Raw genomic sequence first — 24,352 nt, forward strand, 5'->3', positions numbered from 1 at the left:
AGACGACACTGTTGTCCTTTCAGAGAACGTGATGTAGCTCGATCCCCTAGAACTTGTCCTCGAGCTTGCGCACCTCTTGGCAGTATACTGCCATGAGGGGGCTTTTGCAGGAGGACTCTTTCATGACTTGGTCAACGACCAACTCTGAGTCGACATGGATGTAGAGTCGCGTAGCGCCGAACTCGATGGTGATGCGTAGCTCGTTGATGAGGGCCTCATATTCCATGGCATTGTTTGAGGCCAAGAAATGGAGGCGGATGGCGTAGCGGAGTCTACTCCCATCTAGGGAGATCAGAACCACTCCAGCCCCTGAGCTGGGCACCATTACAGACCCATCGAAGTACATTGTCCAGTACTCATGGGTGACGTCCGGGGTCGATAGTTGGACCTCCGTTCATTCGGCGACAAAATCCACAAGAGCATGAGACTTAATAGCAGTATAGGGGATATACCTGATGTCATGGCCCATGAGTTCGAGTGCCCACTTAGAGATCCATCCCACGTCATCATGGTTGTAGGCGATGTCTCCGAGAGGGTATGAAGTGACGACCATGACTTCATGGTCGATGAAGTAGTGTAGGAGCTTTTGGGTCACCATCAGCATGGCGTATAGGAGTTTCTACACCTAGGGGTCCTAGACCTTAGGGTCAGTGAGTACCTGCCCGATGAAGTATATGGGTCGATGGACCTTATGGTGGTGTTCCAGCTCCTCCCTTTCGACGGCCAGGGTGGCACTCACCACATGGTTGCTCACTGCGACATAGAGGAAGAGGGGTTCTCCCCGTTCGAGAGCGACAAGGATTGGGGCTGATGTCAGTGATGCTTTGAGGCTCTCCAGAGCCTACTGAGCTTCCTCAGTCTAGATAAAGGCATTTGTCTTTTTGAGGAGCTTGTAGAGTGGCATACCCATTCGCTGAGCTAGGAGATGAATCGACTCAGGGTAGCTAGACAGCTGGTGAGCCTTTGTATGCCCTTAACGTTGTGTATAGGGCCCATGTTGGAGGTGGCCGTGATCTTTTTGGGGTTGGCCTTGATGCCGCGCTCAGACACAATGTATCCAAGAAGCTTCCCCTTTAGAACCCTGAAAATACATTTTTTGGGATTCATCTTGATGTTGAACCTTCAAAGGTTCATGAATGTCGCGGCCAAGTTTGCGATCAGGTCGCAAGTTTGAGTTGTTTTGACCACTATGTCATCAACATAGACGGCGATGGTTGGTTTCGGCTGCTTGACTTGATCAAGCTGATCGAGCGGGTCGATTTGGTCGGTGAAGCATTGCTGCATGCACCTTTGGTAGGTGGCGCCAGCGTTCTTTAGACCGAAAGGCATGGTTACATAACAGTACAAACCATACAGGTGATGAATGAGGTCACGAGTTGATCAGACTCTTTCATCGCAATCTGGTGATAGCCTGAGTAGGCATCCAGAAAGGAGAGGATCTCGCATCCCGAGGTGGAGTCAACTATATAGTCTATGTGTGGCAAAGGAAAGTGATCCTTTGGACATGCTTTGTTGAGGCTAGTATAATCAATGCACATTCTCCATTTCTCGGTTTTCTTTTTAACAAAAATAGGATTGGCAAGCCAACCGGAGTGGAATACCTCTCTAATAAATTCAGCTGCTAGGAGTTTGGTGATCTCTTCATGTATGGCCCTATGTCTCTCATCGTCAAAGCAACGTAGGCACTGCTTGGTGGGCTTTGAGCCTGGGATGAGGCATAGCGCGTGCTCGATGACCTCCCATGGTATGCCCGGCATGTTAGAAGGCTTCCATGCAAAGACATAGCGATTGGTGCATAGGAAGTCGACGAGCTCGTATTCCTATTTGGCCGAGAGCTGGGTCCTGATCCGCACCATCTTGATGGGGTTAGTGGGATCGATTCCCACTGCCCTGGTTTCCTCGAGTGGGCAGAAGGCCATTGAGGAGGTTGGTTTGTTGTAGTCCAGGACTGCTGGGGTCGATGACTCCTCGAGCCATGGGAGCTCGGATGAGTTGATGACAGTGGTGGTGAGCTTGAAAAGCTTGTGGTTACACGTGAAGGCATGCGAGAAGGCGCTGCCCATGGTGATGACGACGTTCGCTCCCGGCATCTTCAGCTTGAGGTAGGTGTAGTTGGAGATTGCCATGAATTTGGTGTAGCATGGCCGCCCCAAGATGGCGTGGTAGGACCCTAGGAAGTCTACCACTTCGAAGGTGAAGACCTTCGAGTGGAAGTTGGGTCGGTTGCCAAATGTGATGGGTAGGTCAATCTGCCCGAGCGGGTATGCCTACGCTCCTAAGATCACACCATGGAAGGGAGAGCTCGCTGGGCGGAGTTCTGACCGGGGGATGCACATGGCATCGAGGGTATCGACGTAGAGGATGTTAAGGCTGCTACCTTCATCCATCAGCACCTTGGTGAGGCGCTTCTTGTAGACAATGGGGTCGACGATGAGTAGGTAGCATCCCGGTCTAGCGACATGGGAGGGGTGGTCCCTCTGATTGAAGGTGATTAGAGATTTTGACTAGCTAAGGAAGGAGGGGACGACCGTCTCTATAGTGTACCTTGTGCTGGCGCTTGGAGCAGATGGCGTCGGATCCCCCAAAGATCATGATGCATTCCTCAAGGTTGGGGAAGTTGTCCCCATCCTTTCCCACCATGCCTCCTTTCTTGGCTGCCGTCTCCTTCTTTTGGCCCGCCAGCCTATCGCAAGAAACGTTTAAGGAGCTCACAGTCCTTGTAGAGGTGTTTCACGGGGTAGGCATGGTTGGTGCACGGACTATCCATGAGCTTGTTGAAGTGGTTAGGTAGGCCCTGCTGGGGCTACTTGCTCGCATGATCAGCTACGGCGACCAACATGGTGTTGGCCGGTCAGCGCCGATCCTTTTTGTTCTTCTTGCCCCTCTACATGGAGGGGCCCTTGTCTTGGTCCTCGTGCTTGGCCTTGCCTTTGTCCTAGCCTCCGTTGAAGATTGCTCCAACTGCCTCCTCGATGGAGGTGGGTTTGTGGCGACATCGAGCAGGTCATGGGTGGTACGGGGCTTCAGACACCCAAGCTTGTGGATCAGGGACTCGTAGGTTGTCTCAGAGAGGAATATGCTGATGATGTCCACATCGACGACATCAGGAAGGGAGTTGCATCATTTGGAGAACCTACGGATGTAATCCCATAGGGACTCGGTGGGCTCCTGCTAGCAGCTCTTGAGGTCCTAGGAGTTACCAGGGTGGACATATGTCCCCTAGAAATTTCTGATAAAGATCCTCTTGAGGTCCGCCCAATCATGGATGCTGTCGTGCAGGAGGAATTCAAGTCATGCCCGAACATGTTCCCCCACACAGATGGGGAGGTACTGAATGATGAAGTGATCATCATCCACTCTTCTGGCTCAATAGGTGAGCTAAAAGTCTTCAAGCCATATACCAGGGTTTGTCTCCTCGGTGTACTTGGCGATGTTGGTGGGCGGTCAGAAGCGCTGTGGGAACGATGCTCTCTAGATGCGTCGGCCAAAGGCCCATGGTCCTAAGCCATCCAGGCTGGGACTCTGGTCATCTGGCCGGCGACCATGCCTAGGGCATGTTTCATCGCTCCCCTCGATGGTCCGGCTAGAGCCCGTGTTGCCCGCCCTCACTGCCGCCTGATGGACGTCATCGTCACGCCGGTTGCTGATGATGCTACGAGCGCCTTGGTTTAGCCTGAGCCGCTCTCGCACAGGGGGCCGGTGTGGAGCGGGTGCCAGGTCAGACCGTGGAGCGGCTGTGGCCTCCTATGCCGTGCTCGGTGGTCGTAGCGGTGAGCGGATGGAGCGATTTGTCTGGTGCGTCCCTACTCCCCTGGTGGGGAGAGAGGCCATGAGTCAATGTCGTGATGTGGAGCTCTCCGCCTGTTGAACGGCGACGGTTTCCACCAGTGCCTGGAGGTTCTGGTGGATCGCCTGTTCCTAGGGGTCGTTCGGCTTGGGGAGGTCATGTAGGAGCATTACCGTGGCGGCGATGTTCTGGCCAGCCCGAGCGAACTATGGGGGATCATTCCCCCATCCATGATGTTGTGTTGGACCTAGCGGGTGTGACCCTGGGCACCGCTCATCGGGTTATGCGCATAGGGCGCAGTGTGGTGCGTCGAGCACGCCAGCACAGGTGGTGGCTGGTTCTACCGCTGTTGTCATAGCTCCTCGCCGTGCCTTTGTGCGAGCACGAGGGCCCTCGCATGAGGGTCCGAAGGGGTGTGAGTCTGCAAGGACTCCGCTACCACCGGTGGCTGGCCCGGAGCATTCGCCATAGCACACTCCTAGGATGGTGGCTAGGTGCCACATCACCGATGCTAGAGCCATCACTCTCAACATCATCATCTACGAGTTCGTAGAAACAAGTGGGAGCACAGCTCGCCATCCCCACGAATTCAGATGTGAGAGGACATAGTGTCAGCATTTTTTAGAGCCTTCGGGCGTACGCGTCCACAGGGGACGTGAGGCTGTAGGGGAACTAGTCGTACGGTGGTTGCGGTGCAGACAACGCGGTCCCTCTGGATAATCGATGGAAGATAGTAAATAGCGAGTAAATAATAGTATGTACATTACTCACAATGGGGTTTGAGCAGAGCATTTACACGGAATGAAGCGCAGGCGCCTCATCATTGAAGTCGTTGGGTGTCCTAGAGCCGATGGAGGGCGCCCCTCCAACGGGCGTTGGAATGAGTGCCTCCTCGTGGAGGTGTAGTATGCCGAGCCGGTCGGCGACGAAGTCCAGGCTTCCAAAGATGAAGGCCTAGGATGGCTCGAAGACGGGTGGAACCCACATCCCAATAGGTGGGAGTACGGGAAACTCTAGTGAGCCGAAGCAAGTCATGTCGCTTGAGCCCGCCATGGCGAAGGTGGCGGAAAAGTAGGTCATCCGATGACCAAAAGTATGAACGTACAGCGTCTTCCCCACGGACGACGCCAACTATCGGTGCAGAAAGTGACCAACACGTAAATATTTTTAGTTTTGCCGTATGTTATGATCGGATGTGGCCTAGCACTCAATGACACAGGGTTTATACTGGTTCAGGCAACGTGCCCCTACGTCCAGTTTGAGTTGGTCAGTGACTTTATTCCTGAGCCCAGGTGCTCGAAATTTGTAGTGGGGAAGTCTGACATGCCCTGTTGGTACTGTCCTGTAGGTGTATAGGGTATGGTCCTCGGTATCGCAATTGACTTGAGTGCCCTGCCTTACTTTCGTCGTCTGTTTCCTGGTCCTCACCGAGCGGGCGTCCCCGATCAGTTGGTCCCAGTCGGCTCTGATTGCGCCAATCGGAGAAGAGTTGTAAGCAGGGGTTCGGTGCATCCCCGGTCGGAGACGCGGGTCAGAGTCGGAAGCGGTGTTTGGCTAGGCCTTCCGGTTGGAGAGGCGGGCTAGAGTTGGAAGCGAGTGTTGTTCCTCTTTGGCCAGGCCTTCCAGTCGGAGAGGCGGGCCGGAGTCGGAAGCGAGCGTTATTCCTCCTTAGCGAGGCCTTCCGGTCGGAGATTGGATCGCCCTTCGGGCCTGTCGTTTAGGTGTTTTGGGCCAGCCCAGGAGTTGCGCGTCGTTCGCAACGTCGTCTGTTGGGCCGAGCCTTTGCTGGGAAGCCGGTCCATGAGGGACCCCGGGTTTATGAACCCGACAGTAGCTTATGCATAATCATCGTTATTGATGATTTGCATAAATTGGATATAGGGAAAATGTATTTCAAGTTGAATGTTGTTGATGATACAAAATAGGGTGAATGATTAAATCAAGCTATGTCTTTAAGGTATAAATCGAAGGTAAAGGGCAAGCAATGGCTTGAGAACCAAGGAACCAATGCAAGGCTAGGTGCAGAAGCAAGTACATGTGTTAACTCCGAGGAACTAATCAATCCATGATGAGCCATGCAGTGTGAAGTAGCAAGTAATTGTTGAATCATATGTTGTGGTGACTTATACGGATGAAAGTGAAGTCTTGATCACATGGTGTGCAAGTCATTAGTTCAAGGGAGATTTACTCACATGCGATGTTGAAAGCCCTTAGGTTCAGATTGACCAAGTGGTGGCATCGATCGAACATATTGAAGCTCAAGAGGTGACTTATTGTATATCTTTGATTGTGGTGGCATCGATTGAATATATAGAAGTTATATATTGTATATCTTTGATTGAGCATATGTATGTATTACAATTAAGAGGGGGTGCAACATTGGTCAAAATACAAGTTCTAAAGTGCTCAAGGAAAACTTGGTGAAAAGCCAATAGAAACACTAACATAATAATTAATAAAGAACAAAACATACAATACTTTTAGGAGAGTATGCAAGAACACAGAGTATGTACAAAACTTAAATTTAGTTTCTCCTCTGATATAACAGCAAGAAAATCATCCAAGAACCAAACTGCCCAAATCCCTCGTGTTCCCCCGTTACCGTATCTCCTCCAGGAACCGACCATTACGGCCTTTATAAATATCCCCCCATCATCTCTACCATTAACAACGACGCCCTCCACGTATTTCCCCTCCGCCCCCTCGCTCTCCCAGATTTCGCGAAGCAGACCCTCCACAGCCCCTTCCCTTCAGGCTTTTCTTCCCGCCACGATGGCCTCCGATTCAGGAAAGAACCAAGACGACGACGAAACCAAAGAACCGGTCGATTCGCTGCGCCAGCGCGAGGAGTCCAACGCCGCCGCCGCTACAGAGCCGCCGCCCTCCGCTCCGCGGTTAGAGATCATCGAAGAAGAGGAAGAGGTCCATGGGCCACCGGAAGCCGGAGGCCAGAACCCCTCCGCCGCCACCGCCACAGCTGCGGCGGCAGAGCAGAAGGGCGAGGAGACCGTGTCTCTTTTCTGGGCGGCCTGGGGCTCCGCTGGCGGCAAGCCCCCTCTTCCTCCACGCCCTCCCTCCTTCTCGAGAGAGGGCCTTCCCTCCTCCTCGAGAGCCGGAGGTCCGAGCGCCGCGTTCGATTTGAAGAACGTGTTCGATGAACTGATGCTGGAGTGCCAGAGGGAGAGGAGCGGGGAAACGGACCAGAAAGCCGAGGCTGAGGGAACGCCGAGGCAACAGAATGAGCAGGTGTTGTTTCCTGGATATTTCGACTACGTTCTTGAGCGATTCCTGTTTGCTTGTGATTTGGCCTTTGGGATATCGAATCCTGCCGTTCTTGGGGATCTTGGGGAAGGATTTTGGATACTGGAGTCTGGACCTAAGAAACTGTACGGCATCCTAGAGTAGGGGTGGAATCCTTCGGCAGATGTTGAGGGCCAATTTCTCTTTCTTGGTTGCTTAGAGTGGCAAGCCAACGATCTTGCAGATACTTTTGTAGGTGCATGTTCTTGCGCTGTTATGATCGATATTTCTGTTCAGTTTGATATCATGCTTTCATTTCACCGTCAAATGTCAGGGTCAATCTCTATGTTTATTTGAGATAGCATAAACCAATGTAGTTTCTTTAGATCATTGGCGGATTACATGCATTGCTGGTTTTAGCCCTTGCCTGGCTGATTTCTTGCCTAAAGCATAATCATATTTTGAATAGCTGAGAAGAGACTCGATAAGTGTCGATTTTGTTATCACTGCTCCCTTGTTTCAATATTTGACTTTCGACGTTAATTTTGGAACAGGTGGACTCACCAGCACTTTGGCCCAAAAAAGGCAAGAAACCGCTCTGGAGAAAGGTATAATATGACCTGAATATTTCTTACATCTTTGGTTGTGATTGGTAACTGGTGTGAGCACTCTTGTGCCAATTTTTGTGTTTGAATGTTGGATCAGGATTGTTCAGTCTTTGTTCTCTCCATGCTTATATGAAATATTGAGATCATAAAATTTATTCTGGCAGGAGATCATGTTCAAATGGGTGTAGCATAGAGATGAAAGCAATGGCAAATGTTATAGTTTCTGTTCTGCCAAGATTAGATGATTCTTGATTACTATTGTGATCTGATATGGAATTTCAAGGGGAAAAAACAATGCTGTTGTGATGTTTTCATAATTTTAAAAACTGTAAAAAGTGTTATTGCTTACACTGATATTATTAACGGTCAGTATTTATGTCTTACTCTTCATTGTACCACAAATTGTCCTTGTTGACGTGTTTCCAAGGAATTCTGAAGACAAACATACAGGTATCTGATGTTGATGAATGGTCTAATAGTTGAAGTTATTATATGATTAGCAAAAGAGACAATTGTCAGATACATAAGATCTTGGATATTTCTGTAGTAATATTTTAAAAAGTTCCATTGCCTTCTTCATTGTTTCCTTCTGTGAACTATTGGATGGATCTTGGCATTAATTATTTACAATTGCTTCTTATTCTGGCAAAAATTGTGGAATTTTTAACCCATTTTATGTGGAATAGTTTTTGGACAGGATAGGAATCTCCAACCGAAATTACACAATACCTCATGTGAGCTACCAGGTTTGACTCCATACACTGTTTACGTGCCTTTTCTAATTAATATTATTGGTTTGTGATGGGACCTTAGTCAGCTTTGAGTTTGTATTGAATTCAAGAAATGCAGTATATGTTCTTTCTTTATTTATTCATCGAACAAATCAATATCAGCAAAAACATTGCATTTATTAGTGGCTTAAGGTTTTCTTATAATGTGGAAACCTGAAAACTTAACAAATTATAATCCCATATTAGAACTGCTGCTTCCTGGTTCAGATCATTTTGATTTGAATTCCTTTGCTCTTGTTTTTGTGCAGAAACTCCACATAACCGAGCTCATTAGGCATTACAATCTCCTTGAAATGGTTGCTGGACGAGGAGTGTTATTTCATTCACATGCTCTGAACCTTCGCAATGCCTATTCTGAATTTAGGCCAGTGCATGGAGATGGAGAGTGTTTCTACAGGAGCTTCATATTTTCCTACCTCGTTAGTGTCCTCCCTTTTCCTTTGAATAAGATTTACGTTTTGTGGTTAACACCCTAGTATGCGCCACTCTAAAACAGGAGCAAGTCCTTCATAGGCAGGATACACATGAGGAACACCGTCTTCTTGCTGCTGTTAAAGGAGTGGCTAGGCAACATGCACGCCTTGGGTGGGCCTCCGAATTTTCCAGGAGCCACAAAGTAAGCTCACCTCCAAGTTTACCATTTCTGAGATAAATATGTTTAATTAATAGATCATTTCTTCAACTAACATCAAGGTGCAAGCTGGATCTGGCATCTCACTTTCGTTTTTTTTCTTTTATCGTTTGCAGGATATGCACCATTGTTTCACTGTAGTGGCATAGGGGCATGCCATCACAACATTACAACCTGTTGACATGGGTTCAAATTTGATTTTATTTGAAACGTAACAATCTAATGCTAATAAAAAATACATGCTCACATAAGTTCACTTTCACAGAACAGCAATAATGAGATATCATTGTAGAGAGATAAAAGAGATCATGCTTCTTCCTTAAACCAAGATAATGCGCCCATGCTGCTTTGTGTGGTCATCTGATCAAATCACTAATGTTTTGTTTCTCCTACTTGCTTACAAAATATTTTCTTTCTCAACTACTATCTTATAGTTGTTGTTTACTGGTAGAAGCTGCGCAGTCAAATCTTATGTTGCTTATATCTTTTCGTACCTTGTTATAATAGTCAGTGTGTAAACCTTATTGCAAGAAAATATAGTGATTATCTGATTCATTTAGGCATTTAAGAAGCTGATAAAGAAAGTAATGAGATGGAAGACACACAGACGGTGGAAGCATGTACCAACAATTAACAGGTTTCTAATATGTTTCTTCCCAGCAATTCCATCAGTGTTGCTGCCAATGCATTTCACATGATGTACTGAATATGTGCCATTTTTCAGCTACCGCATAGGGAAACTTCTTGAGTTCTTCAATGGTTATAAGGGGACAGACGACAGTAATACACCCCCCCTGAACCAAGCTACCCTTCCTCCACTTGTATCCTAATTCCTAGTTCATTGTTCCAACACATTTTGTTGGTCAGTTTTTGCTTTCCTCAGATTGGTAGCAGCTATCTGGATATGCTCGCACAGTGAAGAGTTTGTACCACTTATACCCGAGCTCAATGAAGGTCGCACTCTCACCGAAGTAAGTATCACCGCCAGTTTACCTTGGGTTCTTGGATTACTTAGTTCTGAACCACCCAGTGCATCTTTTTTCAGAAAACATGACACTCATTCTATCCTCACACCTTTCTTTATTTAAAACAGTGGTGCTTTCAAGAAGTTATCCAGCGTAGGGTCTTTACAGATCATATTCAGATAACAGCACTAGTCAGGGCGCTTCGGGTGCCTCTGCGAGTGGAGTACCTCTTTCAAGAAGCTGGTCAAGACCTCTACATTGGCCAAGATCCCCAAGATGATATGCCAAGAAGCACGTGTTGGCCACGTCATCATCATCAAGTACCCCCTGATCATGAAGTTCCCCGTGTGACCGTGCTACACACGCAGGAGCACTATGACATCATATACCCATACCATCCTGATGGTCCTGTGACTTCTGGTGAGAGCTCTGGTCAGCGGTCTGACAAGACAGAGAGCCAGGCCGCTAAGAGTCCAAGTCAACACCAGACGGGTAGCTGCAGTGGTGAGACATCAAATCAGCAGATTGACCGGGTGGAGGGCTCCACCTCCACTGGTGAGAAATCAGAATCAGATAAAATCAGATAAACACACTGCGGAGCGGGAAAGTTAAGTTCGTCTCTGACCATGAGTATGGTGAGCATTTGTTGAGAGACGCTATAGATCGAGAATTATGCATACACTGACGAGATAGATAGGCATATACTTCTGGATTCTTTATCCTGTTGGCACAAACTGCTGGTGCCAATAGGATTGTGGATGATCAGTAGTTGCTCCTCCTTTGTCTCTGACAGGGCTGAAAACTTTGTTCTGTAGCTCGGTTAAAGTCTCGACTTGGTACATTGATTTTGATTCTTTTTGTGAATTGTGATCACGTTTTCTTAACTAGGTTCCTGTGGTAACTTTGCCTCATAATCATTTGGTATGTGTACAGACTAAATCTTTCTTGTGCATTTTCCTTTTTGTGATTAGTTCTGTTCTGACAAGCTTGCATTTGTTAGTTCTTTTTTTTATTCACTTTGTAATTATTTTTCTATCTTCTCTAGCTATCAGCCTATCATTGTGTTCTGGTGAATTTGTATGACAACCTCAGACGTTTGGTTGGTAAACTGTAAGTTGCAGTCAGTTCCTATGATGTCACAGCCTCAGCCTTTTTGGCATTTTTTGGTATGCTTGCGACTTGCGAGTGGTGCTGACTGCTGAGGACGCCAGGTAACTTTTGGCAGCTCCTGTATGCTGGGTCTTTTCAGCTTTCCTGACGGGGCCTTATCTTATATCACCAACCCTATTTTCCAGGACAAATATATATGTTTTCAAAAGTTGAAGTAAAATATTCAAAGAGATATTGATTGACAAATTTAAGGGTACTGACTGCACTCAACCTTAAACGACACGCTTTCGGCTTTTCTAACCAAGGAGCGTCCGATATGCGAGTCATGTGTCCACTTTGGCATTCTTCCTCTTGGGATGTGGCGACGTAGCCGGGTGATATGGAGAGCCAAAGACTCTGTGATTCGTAAAATCGTCTCCTATAAGTTGGTATACTCTTGAAAGGATTTGAACAAGGATTACGCACTCACAGAGCTTGCATTCATGCTTACATAATAAGCAACCAAGCACAAGGTTCATAAAGGTTTTATGCAGACCGTAACAGACGCGTTGATATAGATAAATAACCTTGTGAGACGACAGCCACAAAATAGATGACATCAAAACTCATACTATATATAGATGGAGATGTACATAAGAAGGTTGATAAATACGGCGACAGTGCCCTGAAGACAAGACCGGGGTTGATCCAGACGCAAATGCGCCTTGTTCCGGTTAACAAAATCGAGCCCCTCTGCACACAATTTAAGAGGAGCCCTCGACTCAAAATGCAATACAGGTGAAGGCACAAGAGAAGGTTCCAAAAGAAAATGCAGGCAAGACTCTTCTTCTCCACACACACCACCACTAAAAACTGATGACAATGACTCCTTCACTCTCCCCTCAGCACAAGTTACTGGGACCTGCTGTACAACATGGGGTTAATTCTTACAGCGACCAAAATCTGGAGGCTCTCCCTGCGCCTTTCACCTTTCTCGGCCTTCAGGTTAACAAGCACATAGATTCTGGGGAACCCGGTAGCACCCTCTTGCATATAGCTTCCCGCCAGAGACAAATTTTGCAGCAACCTAAGTCTTCGGTGACCCGCATCATGGAAGTTAATAAATACAGATCAGGAGACTTACCAAACAAAACCAAAATGGGAAAGGGGGGAAAGGGAAAACTAGGACTGAAAATGGCTTTGCAAAAAGTTATAGCTTGGGCCTTTGTGGTTAGCGATGCAGCAAGCTGCAGCTCAGCTACTCAGTGTCCTTGGTGGGACCTGAAGCATCAGCTCCATTGGAAGAAGTGTCACCGTTGGTCAAGACTGTCTGGATATCATGGTGATTTTCTTCGCCGGAGGAAGTCCGGGATCTCCCAGACCTGGCTCGGATGTTTGTACCCATAGGGAAAGGTTCCTGAGAAAGATCACAACAAAATGTCAAAATTGCAACCATATGCTTAAAAGCACTGCAGGCACAATAATAGAGCAAGTTCTGAAATTATTAAGCAGACACTGGGACCATATAAGTATGGTACGATTGCAAACTATGTACCAAACTTGCTTTGAAAACAGTGAGAATGATACAGTGTTCAAAGAATGTTACCCCACTTGTGAAATGTATGTATCTTAGTTCATTGGTGCACAGTATGAAAGTGCAGATGAAAAAGGTATCCACAGACGTTACATTTTCTATAATTGTGGACTCGTTACTAGTTAGGCAGTTAATACAGCAAAAATGGCAGGTGGGCATTTAACTCCCACATTTTTATTTGCACAAAACCTATGTTTTTAGCTGCCATCAGCCCATCAAGGATTCAAGGAATATATGGATGACTATAGGAAGACTTGTCACAGGACAGTTAATGCAGCAAAAATGGCAGGTGTAAATTTACCTCACACCTTTTTTTTTGCACAAAGACTTAGATGATATAGAGAAGACTTGTCACAGGGCAGCGAATCAGCGATACATAATGTAACTGGACTACTGGAGAACAAGATAGCAGGGAAACTGCCCAGGAAAAAAAAAGACAAGCATACCTGATCTCCTGCATTAGGACCTTCTGAGTGGAAGAGTATGGGGCGGCAGCGTTTGTCCTCATTCATCAAACTAGAGTTCTGGAAATGAGCAATCAGGGCTGTTTTCCCTTGGATTCTGGCATAAGCAAGTGATGCCACCTTCTCACTGTTAAACTTCTCCCACTTTTTACCATTAAAAGTCTGAAAAGGATGACAAAATGGCTCAGGATAGCACATCGATGTTCAAGCTGGATATTTTATCAAAGTACGAATTTGGCAAGCCATACAAGTTGATCAAAGGCCAAAATAGCCATAATTGCATCAATGCAGTAGCACTTCGTCAACTGAATAATTTTCTCACCTGATAAAATGGGATGATATGCTGAGGATTGGTCATGTTGATGAAAGCATAGCCAACATTACATTTATTCTGAAAAGGAGATTGATTTCATTTAGTAACATGAACAGACAAGTACAGTCCCAACAAATACGAGGCACCGGTCGCTTATGAGTTAAATTCAAACTACCTTAAAATCAATCGGCAAGTAAATAAAATCATAAGTGCCCTTATGACTTTCATCAATAGCAGCCAAGAGCATCTTGGAGGTATACCTGGAACCCGAAAGAGAACCAGAACAAAAAATATATATTATTGAGACAGAACATAAATGTAGCATAAAATTGGGTGATCTCAAAACATACTTATTTGGGATATTCTTTATCATCAGTGTAGTTCGTGAGTCTTCCCCCCGCATTATGCGGTCAACATCAAGCTCGTACTGCCGTTTATTATCAGACTGGTTAGCACCTGAGTCATTTCTTCGGCTTCTCATCCGCTCACCAGGTGAATCAAATGATGGAAGGGGAACCATAGGATTCCTTACATGGAAGATAGGACCTCTTTGTTGAGGAGATGGTGCGCTGATCTGAGCTGAAGACACGGTTGGATCCATGCGATTACCACCAGTGTGAGAAAATATGCTATTTAGCTCCAAACCATGAAGCTGAGGGCTACCAGGAAATCCCATGCTCCCAACACTGCCAGGATGAAAACTTGATGCTTCTGTCAATTCCCCTGCATAGCCATGCCGCCTGTCCCAAAGTGATGGATTGATTGCTGGTGCAGAGCCCACGTGATGATGATGCATTGGAAGAACATTCTCAATCATGTGTGATGGTGCTCTTGGAACTCCATGCATTTGTGCTGGGGGGCGAGACGGTACATTGTTTACAAATGATCCCGGATTTTGCCACAGCACAGGGGAATTGGGAGGACGGTGGAAGTTATTTGAATTATTCCACATTAACTGGTGACCACGGACAGGACCGCTTCCACTTCTTGAAAATCCCATAGCTGCAAAAATTGGTACACATGCAGTCATGCAGGGTACAGTTAAATAACATACATTAATTGATCAACTTTTGACAGTTAGCTGTCACAATCCTGATAGACCAAACAGCTTTATTACAAAACACATGCTTAAGGAATGGAAATGAGAGAGAATGGGGTCAAAAATAAAAATGGAGATTAGGATGTCCAAATTTACAAACTTACCTCCTTCACCGGCACGATCAAATGAGTGCCCACTGAGGTTACCAGAACCCACTTTATGAAGATGTCTGCTTTCAACTGCTTCAGCTGTTCTCGAGTTGCTATTGACACCAACTGGTGCCATCGGGTTTAGATTGTAAGGGGTGCCGTTATTTGCTCCATTGTGAACTTCAGGAAGGGAATGGGGATGAAGAGCACCCATGCCTTGAAAACCATAATTCATATGCCCATTCATCCGACTAAGTGAGTGGCTGAGCTCACCAAGGGAAGCCTGATTACTATGAGTTGCAGCAGATGCAATTCCAATGGGAGAGGACAGGCTCTGTGGTATGGTAGACGATAGACCCGGAAAAGAAGCCTCTCTGAACGGGCTCATTGATGTGAGAAGTCCAGAATGCAAACCATGAATACTCCCATTTTCACGGCCAGAAGATGTCATTGCTGCCATATTAGATGAACCTTGAAGAATAATCCTCCATGTCAGGAAATGCAGCTATTGACATGACATACAATAAAGATGAAAAAATAAACATCATACCCAATGAAGCCAATGGAGGGCTATTTGTGCTTGGACTGCCCAGTTTGCATACACCAAATTCTTCCTGCCCCAACTCTTTGGACATGTGCTGTGTTAAACTGTTATAAAACAACATTAAAATCAATGTTAGAACAGTGATTAAAACCTATGTGTTTACACCACCATGTTCAAAAGTTTGTACGATAGAATCAAAATTAGAATGCTGCATCACATAATAATTGCTCTTTTTCTGGATGAATTAAATAACTAACATACTAAGTATATATCAATACACCTAAATACGATACAAAGAATTAGGAATATAATATGAAAGAATAAACAAAAATATGTTTTGTTTAGGACATGAGAGCCCATACACAGAAATAAACAAACAAAGATTAAGTAACTATCTATACATGACATAAAAACAGTGCAATGTTTACAGCTCCAGGAAGAGTTTTTCCACTTGAGAAAAGAAAATAAAAATCAGAGCATAAAACTAATGTGCATACTATCCACAGGTACCGTCATATAGAATAAGTGATACCACTATATACCAGTGATGCCTAAGCAAGAATCATTCAGCTTGCTAAATAATAACCTAAGGTTCACTAAAGCTGTGATCAAATGATCAACGATTAAATACGGAGTGTCCAAAAGTAATAAAGGAAGTATTGCTGATGAAATACGAGAAGGGACAGCAAGATTAACATTTCAAATACATACCGTCTAGCAGCACTCAGACGGCCAGTCTCCAATTTTATTTTCTTGCCAGCAAGATCACTCCTGTTTAAAGCACGAACTGCACCTTCGGCTGCTCTGACGTCGTAAAATTCTATAATTTTGTGATGGCCCTTTTGCGGTGCATCACGAATCTGCAATTAATTTAAGACATTACAGTCCTAGTTATAATGTAGTAGTAGGTAGTTAATGTAAGAGCATAGCATACCTCTTTTATTTCACCATAGTCGCTCAATATCTGATGGATATCATTATTTGTTACAGACGGGTCAACATTAAATACAACAAGCATCCCCTGGTTAATATCCTTCTCCGAAGGATTGTCCTAAAGGGAAAAAAGGTGGCAATTAGCACAAGCACTACACAAGACTAAAAACTGCAAACTACATACACACTGGCATCCTTGGGCAAAATATGTCTACAAATCAAGCCAGTAAGACAGAGAGTTGTGAATACCTTCGGAATGGAATAATGTATGTCAAGTTTTCTACGTCTGAGTGGCTTGTTTTGAAGTGCCCTCATGGCATTCCATGCCGATCTTATGTCATAGTAAGATATCATCACAAAACCACGATGTTTGCAGGCAGTGTAAAGGTTGCTGATTTCTCCATAATGCTGTGGGTAAAGAGTAAATGATTTTCAGAAACAAATGTTCTGTACAAAAACAATAGGTTTGAGCAGAAAACGGCAAAAAGCAACATGCCTCAAATAGGAGCCTTAATTCAGAATCCTCAACATTGCTATTAATGTTTCGGACGAAAAGAGTTCTTGAAGGGTGTTCCCCATATGGATGTTCACCATTCATTGTGCCATTGAGCGACCCAAGACCATCATTAGCTCCACCATTAGTTTCTGTATTTTTTTTATTTTCATCGGTTTCCAGTTCCATCCCGCCTCCAGTGTAGAATATATCATCATCGACATCATCACCATTGTTAGCATGGGCTGTGTACCCAACATCAAGAACACCTGATAGTAAGTCATCATCATCAGGAAGTATGTTTCCTATTATTTGCGCTTCGATTTCCTCCGTTAACTCAAAGGGTTCATCATCTACATGAGTTGGATCAACCTTTTCAACTGGCTGACGTAGAAGCACATCCTTGGATCTCAGTCCCACTACAGATTGAAGCATAAAATTGGTTAGGAAGCAATAAATAGGAACAGTATATTGCTTACTACAATAGCAATGATTTAATCGGAGTGTCTGACTGCACAAATCTTGCAAAAGATGTGACTGAAAATAAAAGGATAACGACACCAAACTAAAGTGAAAGGATTCTTAGGCCAAAGAAAAAATAAAGCAGGTAGATTCCTTCGAAAATAAGATGCAAAAATGCTAAAAAAAAGATGAAAGTTTTTTTATTTGTTCTTCCTTTAAAACTCATTGATATTCTTTGTTGTACTTTTTATTCCTTTCTATTGATTTCAAGGTGCACCCATACACAATACATGCTATGGAATATGTGATACAGTTCAATGCATTTTCTATGATGAAGAGAATGGTTCTCATGGTTCAGGCTCACTGCACAGTACAATCAATCGCTCTAATTAAGATGATGAAAGTGCCAGAGTAAACTGTCTCACATTTTCTGTCAAAAATTTCTGACAGGGAGCTTGAGAAAAGCCCATTCTCATTGTAGGACTCATTTGGATTAGTCCTCCTTCCGTCGGGAAATAAAGATGAATCAGATTGGAGGTTAGGGTCTTGATCAGCTCTCCACAGAGATGGTGGCAAGTTAACATGTCTCTCTTGACCAAAAGTCTTGTGCTCAAGGCTAAATGCAGTCTTCTGGTCTCTCAGCCTGTATGGTTGTGGATCTATCCGAGCCACAGTTTTTGTCCCAATGGGTTGGGGCTTTTCAATTGGAGAAGATGCAACTGACTTGCTTCCTGACAACAATAGAAACATCTTGTTTTGAGAAGACATCTTGATAATGAACAACAAAATGCATGAGGCATTGTGATAACAAAGAGAGAGTATGACACGAGCGCCAAAGAAATAAAAAGGAATAATAAGGTAGAAACTAGCAGCAACCGATTGTTTATCAAAGGATAACCTGGACATCAAATATGTCAAAAATCCTTTGCAAACCAAGGTGAACACAAAACAATGGCTTCACTTAACTACAGAAACAACAAATGAAAAGTGCAATAAATCATGTCCACCACAACGACAACATATACAAAGCCTTGAAGTTAGGGTAAGCTAAAATCATATTCATCCCATGGAAACAAATTATTTATGTTATTTAGTCATGCATAAAATGTTGTGACTCGTTAAATGCACAAAATGCCCCCCAATAACACGTGAATTTTTGCAGCCAAAAGGCATCCTTTGCATGGAAATGAGCAAAAAGCTAAGGGAGATTGAATCAAATTCAGTACTCACCAATGTGATGCAACGACTCCTGCTTCCAAAATCCGACCTGCCTCTGCAAAGATATAAAAAAAAATTAGTGCATGTTATAGTCAAGACTCAAGAAAGATGATCAAGTGACAAAATGATAGGTGTCAAACATGAACTAAAACAATAAAGACATCACTGGCCTTAGCATAAATAAACTAACAAAAACAGAAAAACAATAACTGGGGTAACAATTCTGCAATTGCAGATAATTACCTCTGTGGGAAGGCGAAGCTGCTCCTCAGAGAAGGAGGACGCAGCCAGGGTTTGATTGCTGAACTGGGGGAGGTGGCGCCTCGGATCCATGACTTGAGATGGCATCCTGCAGGCGTCCAGACCATATAACGTGTTAGGCACAAACCTTGACAACAGCACCGTACCTCAATTGCCCGGGATCAAGGCAAAATTGATAAAATTTTGCGGAAAAGATGAAGCGTCGAGGGGGTAAACATGACGAATCAGAGCAATTTTACGCGCAGAAATATGTGCATCCATGACAACGGAGCCATAGGGCAGCAGAGAAAAAAGCGGAATTTAGTTCGTGTGAGCTTCCAAAGTCAACATTTCTGAATCAGAACCAGTAGATTTGACAAATCCGAGTACGAATCCCACAAAACTTGTGAGAGAAATGTTTAATTCCCCCAATAAAACAGCACAGAAGATGTGGAATTTAATGCGCCTCGGGCTCTACGAGCTCCAAACAAGCAAGTCCCTTGTGATCAAAGGTAACCATCAAAACAAAACGAGGAATTCCGCGGAGCATAGCCGAAATTAATTGTCAGCCCCCGAATTCAAGCTCAGATCACATACAGCAAGCAAGGGCACCCACAAAACAAAGCAAGCAAGGATACGAGGAGAGCTCCCCACAATTCCCAAAATTGAAACATCCCCCAGAAAAAACAGCAACGGGAAGCGAGTGGGGGCTCACCAGATCGGCGCTTGCTGCCACCTCCTCCTCCTCAGAGCTCCGAAATGGTGCCGAATTCGCGGGCAGCAGCAGCACGGGTGGATCACGCGGCCTGACGGTCGACCGGGGACCCCAATGCGACGCCGGGGCCGCGCAGCCCTGGCCGCGGGAGCGAAGGAGAAAGCTACGGACACCTACCTAACCCTAGAGCGACGCGACACCAGCGACGACGACGGCTCGCCCCCGGCCGCTGGCCCCCATTCCGGCGCCCGCCCCCGTCCCCCTGCTCCGCCCCCTTGTGGTGTGCCCGCCAGATTTCTTCGCCGGAAGCTTTGCTGGCTCCGGCGAGGGGTCCCCGGCGAGGAGGAGGTGGTGGGTGGTGAGACGAAGCGGAGACGCGGGCCTCAGGGACAGGGGAGAACAGCAACTACCAACCCAAACGCGTGCGGCGAGACACGGGGGGAACGCCCTTTATACCGTACCCCGCGGTGACGCCCGGTGACCGCAACCGCGGAGCACGGGACCGCGGCGCGTGCGGCGGCCCCGGGGCATGCGCTACCACCTGAAACTGACGAGATGTGGCCCACGTCTAGGCGGGCTTCCCTGTCAGTAACTGAAGACACGGGTGGGGCCAGCACTGCAGTGGGATCCAGGGAAGAGAGCGGTGCACTGGGGGGAGGTGGGTTTAAATTTGGGTGGTGGGAGTTGTGGGAGGCGACGGCTTTGGGCTGAGTTGGTTAGGACAAGGCATCGATCCATCGGCGGCCTCCTCGGGCGTGCCTTGCTTGCTTGCTTGCGCCGGAGAGATATAGCTGTGGTTCTCCTCTCTCTCACTCACTGCTTGCATTAGAATGCTTTTCTCATTTTAATTGCTTTCTGACAACAGTACTTTCAACGCTTCGTCTCTATCCACCAGTATGGAAAATTCGTATGTTCCACTGACAGTTCAGATTGATCATTCGGCTTTTATTGCAAATTGGATGTACTCCCTCCGTCAAAAAAAAATCGCAATTCTTGGCATGTTTCTTTGAACTTATCAGCTGGCTTATCAGTTAGAGTCTACAGTATTTTTCTCTCACAACAAATCAGTTAAGGCCGGCTTATCAGGCGGCTTTAATACTAGCCGAACCGGCCCAGAGGGTTCTCTCACAACAACTCTAGCTCTGAATCTGAATACACGTCGTGTCTGGGTTTGAAGCTAGAATTGCGTTTTTTTCTAAACGGAGAGAGTAGTATTAAAAGTCGATATTCAGAGCACCTTCTTTTTTGGCTATTGGTAGTGACAGGACTTCTATTTTTTCTAAAACTGATACCTCCTTCATATGTGAAAGGAAATGCAGACTACTAATCAACTGCTAACCTTGCGGAGCACTCATTGTAGTCGTGGATAAAAATAAAAATGCACACCCGTGTTTATTTACCATCTTCTTGAGCTAAAACATCTTTCATCTAAACCTTGCCTAAAATACGGGGTAAGTTTCGTAGTGCATAAGTTTCATGAGCTCTCCTAAATTATTGCATAATAAGCATGTTGCCTGAAATGGACGACGACCCTGTCTTCTCGGCTTTTATTACCAAATCCCTGGAGTAATTGTCCCTTATCTTTTTTTAGAATAATTATCCCTTGTCTTTTGGCAACTTGTTTTCCACGCCTTAGATTTTCATGTGTTAATTGTGGTCTCTTGTCCCACGTTATTTAAAAAAATACTAATTAACGTCAGTCGACGTTCTTTCCATCGACTCGATGTCAAACACACAAGTGATCTACCAACATGTTGTCTATCACGCTTGGAATGGTTGAACATTAACATATTTTATTCCATTTAGCAGTCATGAGGTGATTATATTTCACGTATAATACCTAACAAATGTGGATTTAGTGGCATCAGCTGAGAGCGCCAAAAGATGACGCCTTGCATTTCAAATCTTGGCCTTTGGTGGCAGCAGCTAAAATTGCTCATGAAATAGATAGCTACTAGCATTAGTTACATCCCTCATGCATGCATGTAATCCAAAATTATCGTGCGTGCTTGCGGCTATCTAGGGAAGGTTGCATCCTTTCTCATTGATTAGTGCCAAAGGAATCACTAAAATAGTTAGGTGCATCTAGGTAAATTAACTTGAGAATTGATATATGTCCTAGAATTGATAGATTTGCATGCTGGTGGGGGAAGGGAGCAATCACTTAACTAGAATATTTGTGGAGCATGCGTCTTTGCCTACTGTTGTGACTCGATATGGAAATATCCAGCTATAATTAGCTTGTTCGCTTGGTCATAAAGGATCGTAAATTTCCAGGCAGAACAATATTTTTCTCTCATACCAAACCAGCCAGCAATAATAATCCACGATCGTATACGATCGTATCAGCACGAGCCGAATAAGCTGAATGGCCTTGAGTACCAAATGAAATAGGTAACTTGGTGTGGAAGCTTTGCATGACAAGTATTTCCGAGAATGAATCATGGTCCTATAATTGCTATAATTTGCAAAATTTAGGCATTATACCCCATCTTTGCTACTAGTTACCTTCTCTAATATGTGTTGGTTCACATATATATGCCATGAACACAAGAGAAAACTAGCTAAAGTGTTTTCTTTGTATACTTCTCTTGCTCTAATAATGATTTATAGAAACAGATAAGCACTATATCTAGAGATGCTATATAGCTATGATATCTACAAGTAACGTATGATTTTGACACCATTGATGTTAGAGCTAAGTGTTAAGCATGTAGACAGCGAGTGTAGCTGTTTGACCCATGAAACGGAGACGGAACGCATAAGAGATGAGCCAATATTAGGAATATGGTATAGTAGTGCTATAGTGCACTAGCACGAAGCAACACCAAGGGACACAGAAAAGCAACTGGGCGTAGACGATCCCCGGCGGGACCCGACAATTCACCGCGCCTCAGTTCGAACAGCCGGGGGGCCGCGGACCCGGACCTGTCCCTTGCCGTGGGGCCCGCCTCCGTCCCAGGATAAGACCCGTCCCCCGCAGGTCGCAGCTATTGTGTGTACCCATCGTCGTCCGAGCGCCTCTCCTGTCCCTACTGGCCCCGCCTCTACGGGCCCCGCCGCGCAGCGAAGTGGATAAGGATGCCGCTTGTGGAGAAAGCAGAGGAGGGCTCGCACGGAAGATTCGGAGGGATCAAAAGCCTGGGTGCGGTGCAGCGGCGGGAAAATCCTTGGGTCACCGGATTTCACACCCGCGCTCTCGTCTCGTGTCCTCGGCGGCCGGCTGCGTGCGCGGGATGCGTGTTTTTCTGCACCAAAGGGCACGATAGTACTCCTACTACCCGCCTAGTAGCCTAGTAGCCCGCCCGCCTATACGTATGCCTCCGAGATGGCTTTGGTAATCAACCGTACGCAACCTTTGCTGTGCGGCGTTTGTTTCAAAGACCGTGTGTGTAGTACTTCCTCTGTTTTTTAACGTTCATTCTAGAGTAAATAGTTCTGCTTTAATCATCATCGTAACATTTATACTTTTACATTTACTAGAAAAATAATTTTATAATATATAGTTAGTATATGTTTGAACAAATATAGATTTTTTTTTGAAATTGATGGTGAAGTTAGGAATGTTGGACTTAAAACAAACCTAATAATATAATAACATGTAAAAAAAACACAGAGAAGGTTACCAGTCACATAGGATCGGACGGATCCTGGACCACTTGCTAGGTAGAGGTAGGCACGCGGATGATGTCGTGGGATCAAGTATATAGTATAAGGTTGTAGGCGAAATTTCTGCTATGGTGGAAGGGAGAGGAGCAGAGTGGAGAGAAACTAGTCATAAGCTTACGGTTAACTTACGCCACAAGAGCAAATAAATTTTGTGAGGCAAACAAAGGGGTCATAGACGAACTCATTAATTATATGAGTGGACTAATAGGTGGGACTGTAAATTTACAAACAATCAGCAATGGGTTGTATTATTAGTCTTGCTCTGACGCACGCCTTCCGTTCATGTATTATTGTAACTATAACGTTTACGCTTTGTCCATCCGTTACTCTGTATTTATTGGAGTACCTCCAACGGTACCAAAAAAACAATATAAAATCTAGTTTTATAATGTTCATTACAATAAATATTAGATAAAAACTTAGTCACTAAAAGTTTATAATAATTTACTCCTAAAACTAAAAAAACCACTTCTAAGATTTTTTTCACCACCTAATGTCATACCGACACTGACACGATCGCCATTACCGCCAACAATCACCCCACCAGCCACAACTAACCAACTTGGCACTTAACACACACCCGGAACCTCTAAAGTGGAAACTAATAAATGTTGTAAGACAAACAAAGTGGTCATAGATGAACTCATTAATTATATGAGTGGGCTAATAGGTGGACTATAAATTTACGTACATCCAACAATGAGTTGTATTATTAGTCTTGCTCTGACGCACGCCTTCTGTTCATGTATTACTGTAACCATAATGCTTCGTTTTGTCCATCCGTTACTTTGCACTTATTGGTGTACCTCCAACTATACCAAAAAATAATCTAAAATCAGGTTTTATAATGTTTACAATAAATATTAGAAAGAAAAAATAACTAGTCACTAACCGTTCCTAATAATTTACTCCTAAAACTAAAAAAAGGTCCACTTCCAAGATTTTTTTTCACCACCTAATGTCATAACGACGCTGACTCGATCGCCATCGCCGCCAACAATCACCCCACAAGCCACAACTAACTAACTTGGCACTTAACACACACTCGAAACTCTCTAAAGTGGAAACTCCATTGATGACTCTACCACCTAGTATTCCTAGGGCTTGTTTGGATCCCTAGAACTAATAGTTAGCTGCTAAAGATTAGTTGAGGACTTGTTTTGATCCTCAGCTAACAAGCTCAGCTAGTGTCTTACCTACCACTTAGCTATATATTAGCCGGCGTCTCCTAGCTAACACGGCTAATAGTTAGCTGGGTAAATCCAAACAGGGCGTTGGTTTCTCCTAGCTGGCTAGCTAACATAGCTAATAGTTAGCTAGGTAAATCCAAACAAGGCCTTAGATATGAAATTAGTGGCTCGAGATCCAATTCTGGTGAATCTCCCACGTAGTGGTGGGGCAATTACGA

The 24,352-nt window shown here is 45.1% G+C and overlaps 2 protein-coding genes across 3 annotated transcripts; one reads left to right on the top strand and one right to left on the bottom strand.

Annotated features, from left to right (window-relative positions):
- Window positions 1-6,520: 6,520 nt before the first annotated feature.
- LOC136477414 (uncharacterized) lies at window positions 6,521-10,630 on the top strand. The gene is made up of 9 exons (XM_066475570.1): window positions 6,521-7,033; window positions 7,582-7,635; window positions 8,322-8,381; window positions 8,675-8,845; window positions 8,923-9,042; window positions 9,618-9,694; window positions 9,782-9,837; window positions 9,925-10,028; window positions 10,151-10,630. The coding sequence occupies exons 1-9, from the start codon at window positions 6,560-6,562 to the stop codon at window positions 10,607-10,609; spliced, it is 1,575 nt and encodes a 524-aa protein (XP_066331667.1). The 5' UTR covers window positions 6,521-6,559; the 3' UTR covers window positions 10,610-10,630.
- A 1,409-nt stretch (window positions 10,631-12,039) lies between these two features.
- Window positions 12,040-19,696, bottom strand: LOC136477413 (protein MEI2-like 4). 2 transcript variants are annotated; one of them, XM_066475569.1, is made up of 16 exons: window positions 19,276-19,696; window positions 18,564-18,669; window positions 18,333-18,375; window positions 17,528-17,833; window positions 16,644-17,059; window positions 16,397-16,555; window positions 16,149-16,265; window positions 15,926-16,074; window positions 15,221-15,318; window positions 14,686-15,141; window positions 14,015-14,484; window positions 13,833-13,909; window positions 13,658-13,742; window positions 13,492-13,560; window positions 13,152-13,331; window positions 12,040-12,528 (listed from the first exon to the last, which is right to left on the bottom strand). In XM_066475569.1, exons 2-16 carry the CDS (start codon window positions 18,666-18,668, stop codon window positions 12,370-12,372), a joined length of 2,889 nt encoding a protein of 962 aa, XP_066331666.1. In that variant the 5' UTR covers window position 18,669; window positions 19,276-19,696; the 3' UTR covers window positions 12,040-12,369. The 2 variants fall into 2 exon arrangements, with proteins under 2 accessions (XP_066331666.1, XP_066331665.1); XM_066475568.1 differs by having other exon boundaries at window positions 13,833-14,484; window positions 19,276-19,694.
- Between the last annotated feature and the right edge of the window lie 4,656 nt (window positions 19,697-24,352).

This window comes from Miscanthus floridulus, chromosome 8, assembly GCF_019320115.1.
Source record: "Miscanthus floridulus cultivar M001 chromosome 8, ASM1932011v1, whole genome shotgun sequence".
NCBI lineage: Eukaryota > Viridiplantae > Streptophyta > Magnoliopsida > Poales > Poaceae > Miscanthus > Miscanthus floridulus.